The 8,384-nt window shown below is 32.6% G+C and overlaps 2 protein-coding genes across 2 annotated transcripts; both read left to right on the top strand.

The window, feature by feature from the left end:
* Nucleotides 1-5,329: 5,329 nt before the first annotated feature.
* On the top strand, nucleotides 5,330-6,530 carry LOC134835464 (odorant receptor 43a-like). The gene is made up of 2 exons (XM_063850342.1): nucleotides 5,330-6,421; nucleotides 6,477-6,530. Exons 1-2 carry the CDS (start codon nucleotides 5,330-5,332, stop codon nucleotides 6,528-6,530), a joined length of 1,146 nt encoding a protein of 381 aa, XP_063706412.1.
* Nucleotides 6,531-6,598: 68 nt separating this feature from the next.
* On the top strand, nucleotides 6,599-7,838 carry LOC134835463 (odorant receptor 94a-like). The gene is made up of 2 exons (XM_063850341.1): nucleotides 6,599-7,711; nucleotides 7,767-7,838. The coding sequence occupies exons 1-2, from the start codon at nucleotides 6,599-6,601 to the stop codon at nucleotides 7,836-7,838; spliced, it is 1,185 nt and encodes a 394-aa protein (XP_063706411.1).
* The last annotated feature ends 546 nt before the right edge of the window (nucleotides 7,839-8,384 follow it).

Genomic DNA, 8,384 nt, shown 5'->3' with positions numbered 1-8,384 from the left:
CGCTTGCTCGCTTTTGGTTGTTTGTTGTGCGAGCTCGTCGTAAATATATAATAATAATTTAATAAATACAAAAATATTTTTCAATATACATAGTAGAGAAGACTCGCTTTTAATCAGTATCAGCGAACTTCAACAGACTTCTCATCATTGGATTATCTCTTGTTGTTGAATTATCACTGCCAGATTTTTTATTTTATTTTTTTTTGTAATTTTTGTGTCATGAATTATTTTTCTTAATTTTCTTATTTTAATTATTCATTTATTTTTTTAATTAAAACTAATTATTTTTAAATATCTTTGGTATTTTTGTTCTTTTCTTGTAAATAATTTAATTTAATTTTTTTTTATTTTTTAGCAAATAACTGATCCGACGATTAATTTTTCAACTGTCCGTTACGACGACCGAAGCTCAACTGATTAAAAATTTCAAATGTATGAACATTGAAACCCTCAATTCTCTCTCAATGGTTTTTTCGTCTTGTACAGTACAAATAACCACACATGATCACACAGTGCATTATTGTCTGTTTACTTTGTTGGTTCTAATTGAGTGCGTTTATGTATTTATTAACGTGTTCGAAAAATTTGTATACTGATGATTTTTTTTAAAAAGTTTCGGATTTAAATCGGATCTGCCCAGTATTTGATGTACATTGAGAGAGATGCGAGTTAGAATAAAAAAAAATTGTCGATCAGGTGGTTTTTTATTCAAATTTTAATTCAAGAGAGAATTTAGCCGGTAACATGGAGAGACTGAGTGGTTCAAAAAGTGAGTGGTTGTTGTTTGAAATTTAACAGGTTTTTTCTGTAATGTTTAAGAAAATTGTAAAAGGGACATAAAATTGTCCAGAAGTGTCAAAAAATAAACAAATGCGGCACTTCCTTTTTTTGGAGAGTTGATTTTTGTTTATTTTGCGAGATTGTGGTTAACCAGAACATTTGTAAAAGTATACAAAGGATGTTTATTTATTTTTAATAAAAGGATGAATTATTAAATTAATGGTAAATTGTTACTGATTTGTAACAGAAAAAAAAATATTAAGGAAGGAAAATGTTCTACGATTTATGAAAATTTAGAAAAAAAGATCTAAGCGCATTTCTTACAAGAAAATTATTTTTATAAATTTTTTTTTCTCACACTCTTGAGATTTTACTAAGAGAACACAGAATTTCAGAACGTTTATTCAGTAGTCAAAAGTTCATTAACCCAATGTGACAAAATGAAATTTTTTAAGGCCCTGAGAAAATAAGGCCTTCAAGCTATTTCATGGAGATTTTATGAAATTTTTATTTTTTTGGAAAAAATTTGTTTTTCATTTTTTTTTTTTCAAAAAAATTAAAATTTCGAAAGTTCTCTATGTAAAAGTTTGAAGGCCTTATTTTTAAGACTTCAGTGCCTCAAAATAAAGGTAATTTTGTCCCACTAGGTTAACTTCAGCTTGAAATCTAAATTTAAACTCATTAGTTAGTTTTTAACCAAGTTTCTCATATTTTTTGCATCAATTTTACTCCAATGTCCAAAGTATCTTTTGTTTTCTGCTTCGTAAATATGGTTTGTTAATTCTTTTCCAAAATTGAATTATTATTTCATTCTAAAAATGCATCAAATTTGTTATGCACTTCCCCAAATCCCGTTTTGTTTCAGTTTTTATCAAATATCAATCATCATTACCATCCGACATACTAATCTATTTTTTGTAAACAGAAGCATAACTGCTTAACATTAATTTCAATGAAGAAAGTCAAGTATTTTGAAAAATAAACAAAGACATTGATGGAACGACCAACTCAAAAAAAGGAAATCCATAAATTCGTTTACCTAATTATTTTTTTTCAATCTAACTTTCACTTTTTCCTGATAATGTTTGATAGTTGATATAGTTGATAGTTTGAATATTTCTATTTCTATATTTCTATTTTTCTTTTGGAAATACGTGAAAGAAAGCTTTTGTTGTACTTTTTGATGACATCTCAGCACATGGAGCTATTGACAATAGCTGAATATTTTCCTTTGAATTTAAACACTTTTACTAATGTAATATTGGATTCAATTCTATTGGTTTCAATTCAATTAATTTTTTGCTAAATTTCAGGCTTATAAGTTCTGTTACAGCGTTTTGATGTTCTTGTTGAATTGACGTGCAGCAAAAGTAGCATAAAAGTCTGAAGACTCAAACTATTTTGAGTAATAAGTGTTTGTATCAATCACAGATACTTAAACTATTACTATCAGTTCTATGGACAACTTTTTTCTTTCTATGGTCAAATGCATGGAATTCTCCCAAGCAGACTAAATAGCACTTTTACTAATTATAGACATTGACAATTTACTGTTTCTGCTGAAAGACTTTAAAACGATTGTCGTTGATTTCCTTTCAGTTACTTTTCGACATCATGCCAGACGACAACTACTGGTCAGCATATTACGAGTTTCGCGAAGAAATCCTCAAACGTCAACTTAAATTCATCGGCTTGGATATTTTCAATCCGAATTTCAAGTTCAACTATGTGACAGCCTTTTACTGGGGCAACATTATCATGTATTACACTGTATCCTTCATTAATGTTGGCATGTTTGCGAACCAAATGAAGGAACTTTGTTTCTGTCTTGCTACACTACCGTTTGCCGTCTTTCTGAGTGCTCGTTTTTACAACATTCAATTCAAGCGACGAAAGATCTTAACATTGGTCGAAAAAGCACATGCTTATTGCATTAGAATCCACAATGAAAAAGATTCGGAAGTGAAATCCTTATTTGGTAAATACGCAATTTTAATGAAAAAAATTGCCCTTGCCACGAATTTGGTAGCTTTGGGTACAGGCATGGTGTGTATTTCCGTACCAACTGTCGTATATTGTCTCAGTGGGCGGAAAGTATTGCCATTTGGATTTGTCATACCCGGAATTTCGTATACGAACGGCAGTGGATATGTCCTGAATTATTTATATCATGCAGTGGGAACGATAATTGTTATGGCATCGTACTTGCCAATGTTTCAATTTTTGACGTTTTACATTTGCATGGCGTGCTTTCAAATAGAAACACTCATGATCAAACTGAAGAATTTCAATGCAAATTTATCGTATTTACGATTTCGTTACGTTCCTATTGATCGAGAAGTAAAATCCTTTATAGAGTTGCATCAGAATTTTAAGAACTTTGTGATCGATGTTGATGCTATCTTTGCCACACAGAACAGCATAGATCTGGCATGTATCGCTTTTCAATGTATAACGATTTTATTTTACTGTACTATTGAGTTTTGGGCTACTGGTTATGCGATTGTCATTGGTGTCATTTTTCCGTTTTTCATACAATGTGCATATGGAGTCGTTCTGGAGACCAAAGGAGAGCTGTTTGCCGAGAAAATTTATGAGCTGCAATGGTATTTGATGAGACCCGGAGAACGTAGATTGATTGTGGCTTTTCTTACGGGTGCACAGAAAACGGAAATGCTAACTTTTGGAAAATTGGCACCTGTTAACTTTCAAACTTTCACACAGGTGAGTTTTTAAAAGTATTTTATGGATTGAAAAATACGAAAATTTAATTTTTTATAGGTTTCTAGAATTTGTTACAACATACTTCGTTTTCTAATGCAACGAAGATCTTTGAATTAATTTCATCTTAAAATAAATTCTTGTAAATTTTGTTTAAATTGTTACTAAATCTTCATTTATATTTTTGTCTGAATTCTACTGAAAAGAAATTTAGTAAGGGGTTGCAACTTGATGCAACTTGAAAATTTCAACTAATTAAGCTTAAAATGAAAATTTTTACATCGAAAGGTAAACAATAGAAATGCTTTTGAATAATTTATGAAAGGCTTGAACTCGAATTCTGTTTTTCTGCTTGAGTTCAGTTAAGCTTTTTACGTTCTCAAAAATGGTTGATATCTATTTGCCTTATTTTGACTTTCGGAAAAACATATTAGAACGGCAATTAAAGTTTATTGGATTGAATATTTTCGATTCTAACTTCAAGTTCAACTTTATAACAGCCATATACTGGCTTGATATTTCCAGTTTTATAGTCATCACAATCATTGATCTGTATTTTTTCTATGGAAAGCTTAAAGAATTTGTTTTTTGCGCTGTGACATTACCTTTTGCTGTATTTTTCATACCAAGATTCTACAACTTGCAATTCAAGCGTGAGCTAATTTTGGAACTTTTTGATACTGTCCACAAAAATTGCATGCATTTTGGATTAGATGAGGAACAGGAGAAAGATTTGTTCGGAAAATATGCCTTTTGGATAAAGAAAGTTGCCGTTTATTCCAACATCATGATATTTTCTATAGCAATCCTTTGTGGAATAATACCGCTATTTGTTTATCTATTAAATGGAGACAAAATCTTACCTTTTGGATTTTTCATTCCTGGAACGGATTATCAAAACGGAGTTGGATATATCATAAATTACGTTTACCATGGAATTGAAGTTCCTTTGGTATCAACGGCATATTCGCCCATGTTTCATCTCCTGACATTCTATGTTGGAATGACTTGCTTTCAAATTGACTGCTTAGTAGTGAAATTGAGAAAATTCAATGGTACACTTCAACTTTCTGATAAGGAAAATAATATGAAAAAATTGAATGACTTTGTCAAAACTCATCAAAGCATTAAAAGTTTCTTGCAGAAAGTTGATTCAATTTATGCGATACAAAATGCTCTGGATTTGATTTGTATCAGTTGTCAGTGCATCGTAATTTTGTTCTTTTGTACAACGGAGTTTTGGGCTCAAGGTTATGCAATTGTTTTCGGCATTGTGGCTCCTTTGTTCTTGCAATGTGTTTATGGAGTCATTATTCAGATGAAAGGAGAGAAACTTGCACGTGAAGTTTATGAGCTAAATTGGCATTTGATGAGACCCAGAGAACGAAAAGTTGTTGCACTTTTTCTTAATGGGGCACAGGAAATTCAGATGTTGACATTTGCCAAATATTTGCCGGTCAACTTGGAATCCTTTGCGAAGGTAATTTAGGCTTCGTTTTTTAAACGATTTTTCTCAGCTTTATTAGAGTTAATCAGTTTATGAATTTTGAATTTTATTTCTAGGCAACAAAGGGCTGTTACAGCATTCTAATGTTTCTAGTGAAACGTCAGTCCCTCTAAAAAATGTCGAATTTTACGTAATTCTCTAATTTTCAGAAAGGCATAACAAATGTGTTTTCCAAAACTTTCTGTTTTGGTTAAGTTTCGCTGTTCTTTTGAATTTTTAATAAAAAATATTGCTCATTCCTCCCATTTTAGGAAGGGCTATTAAAACTTTGTTTCACAACTTTTCTATTTTGGTTCAGTTACGATTTTCATATCAATTAACATGGGTGACATTTATGTGCCTTACTTTGATTTCCGAAAGAATATTTTGGAGCAGCAATTAAAATATATTGGATTGAATATTTTTGATCCGGAGTTCAAGTTCAACTTATTGACAGCCTTTTACTGGCTCGATATTTCTATTTTTACCATCATCAGTATCATTGACTTGCATTTTTTCTTTGGACAATTAAAAGAATTCGTTTTTTGCATCGTAACATTGCCTTATGTAGTGTTTTTCGTACCCAGATTCTATAATTTGCAATTCAAGAGAAAGTTGATAAAAGATCTCTTTGACGTTGTTCATAAAAATTGCATAGATTTTCATGCAGATGAGTGGAAAGAGAAACAATTGTTCGGAAAATATGTCGTTTGGATCAAGAAAATTGCCGTTTTAACAAACATCATGGTCGGAAATGTTGGAATTACTTGTTTCTTCTTGCCTGTTTTTATTTACTATTTATCCGGCGAAAAAACATTGCCTTTTGGTTTCATCCTCCCCGGAATTGATTACCAATCGGGAGCTGGTTATTTCATCAACTATGCCTATCATGCATTGCAAATTGTTATGGTGTCGACAGCATATTTGCCAATGTTTCATCTCCTAACGTTCTACGTTTGCATGGCTTGTTTCCAAATTGACTCGTTAGTCATCAAGTTGCAAAAATTCAATTCAAAATTGAAATCCATCAAGGACACTTGTTTGCCCGAATTGGAAAGTTTGGTAAAATCTCATCAAAGTTTCAAACTTTTCTTGAAAAATGTCGATGCAGTTTTCGCTACGCAGAATTTGCTGGATTTGACGTGTATCGGATTTCAGTGCGTCATCATTTTGTTCTATTGTACCACGGAGTTCTGGGCAACGGGTTATGCTTTGGTAATGCAAGCGGTAACGCCTTTGTTTATTCAATGCTTGTATGGCGTTGTGATTCAGCTAAAAGGAGAACGGCTTGCGCAGGAAATTTACGAACTGAATTGGTATTCAATGAATGTTCCTGAAAGGAAAGTGTTGCTGGTTTATCTTATGGGCGCTCAAAATATTCAAATGTTGACCTTTGCAAAATATTTACCTGTGAACTTGGAGACGTTTGCTCAGGTGAGATTTGGAATTTTTGAATTTTCAGTTTTTGAACACTTTTTTTCTTCCTTAGGCAACCAAAGGCTGTTACAGTGTACTGATGTTTCTTGTGAATCGACAAACCTAAACGGAAATAAAAAAATATTAAAAGTCAAGTACATTCAAAAAAATTATTTCAGTTACGAGCAGACCATCATGGAAAGCAGTTGGTTGCCCTATTTCGAGTTCCGCAAGAATATTCTTGAGGTTCAGCTGAAGTATATTGGGTTGTCGATTTTCGATCCCCATTTCAAGTTCAACTGGCTCACAGCATTTTACTGGATAGATATCTCAATTTTTACAATAATCTCGTGCACTGATCTCTATTTCTTCATCGGTCAATTGAAAGAATTTGTGTTTTGTATAGTTACACTTCCGTTTGCCTTGTTTTTCGCGATCCGTTTTTACAACTTGCAATTTAAGCGGAAATTAATTGTTAAACTTGTTCAGGAGGCACATTATTTTTGCATGAAGCTTCGCAGTGAAAAAAGACTCGTGGAAATTGCTTTATTTGGCAAGTATGCGGAATATTTGAAGCTTATTGCAATTGCGACAAATTTGTTAGTACTGGTAGCTGGCTCAGGCTCTCTTATACTCCCTTTTTTGATGTATCCCTTTTTACAAGAACTGATTCTGCCATTTGGATTTGTCATTCCGGGCATGGACTACACACAAGGAGTCGGTTTCGTTGCGAGCTATTTGTATCAAATATTCGAAGTTCTACTGGTTGTCACTTTTGCCTTTTTGCCAATGTTTCACTTTTTAACTTTCTATGTACTTTTTGGATGCTTTCATCTTGATTGTCAGATGATACGATTGCGAGATTTCAACGACAAATTAACGGAAATCAATTTCCAAACGAAACCCATTGATCGGATTCATGACTTGAAAAAGTTGATCAAAATGCATCAAACGTTCAAAGAGTTTATCGGAAACGTTGACGTAATATTTGCCGTACAAAACTTACTGGATCTCTTGAGTATTAGCTTTCAAAGTATCACAATTCTCTTTTTCTGTACAACAGAGTTTTGGGCGCAGGGATATGGAATTGTCTTTGCCATCGTTACGCCAGTTTTCATGACGTGCGCCTACGGAGTCGTTCTCGAGACAAAGGGAAATAAGCTGGTAGAGAGCATTTATGAGTTGAATTGGCATTTGTTACGCGTTACAGAACGCAGACTAATCGTGCTTTATTTGGTTGGAACACAAAAGATGAAGTACTTTTCTTTTGGCAGCTATTTGCCGGTAAATTTTGATACTTTTGCAAAGGTGAGTAAAGTATTGCGGCCTTTTAACGTTTATAAGTAACCAGATTTCTTTATAGACAATGAAATTTTGCGCTAATGTGTTGATTTTTCTTGTGAAACGACAATCCTTACATAATTCAGGAAATTGAAATAAAAGATCAGCATCTTGTTGATCTTTCTAAATCGTCATAATGCTCATTTTGATTAGAAATTTATGATTCTTTGTTTTGAAGGTTTCAAAATGCAATTTCAACATGCTTTTCTCACTTTATGAGTTCAAAATAAAGAAAACTAAATTTAATTAATCGAAAATTACTTGAGTTTTAAAGAGATTTTCAAGGTTTAGAGTTTCCCTCTTTTTTACACTTCCAACTAACTTCCAGTACTGTGTTCCTTCGCATAATACCGTTTTCCATCCAAAAACAACACCCGCATTATTTCGATTGCTTGAATTAGCAGGCTGCAATTTAACAATAAATCAAAACTTTAACACTAAAATTCTTCCACATTTACTATCACACGAGCTTTTTTGCCCTTGGAATATCAAAAGAGGAACTCGAATCCTACAATTTATGGAAGAACACTTTCCGAAATTTCTGAAAAACTTTTGAGATATAGCCTCGCAAACTTATATGCGTTTCTGTAGCATCCTGTACTGAGAATCCCAAGTGACAAAAAACTGCTTTGTACATCCC

Source organism: Culicoides brevitarsis, chromosome 3 (genome assembly GCF_036172545.1).
Source record: "Culicoides brevitarsis isolate CSIRO-B50_1 chromosome 3, AGI_CSIRO_Cbre_v1, whole genome shotgun sequence".
Classification (NCBI taxonomy): Eukaryota; Metazoa; Arthropoda; class Insecta; order Diptera; family Ceratopogonidae; genus Culicoides; species Culicoides brevitarsis.
This window is presented reverse-complemented; position numbering and strand designations above follow the sequence as displayed.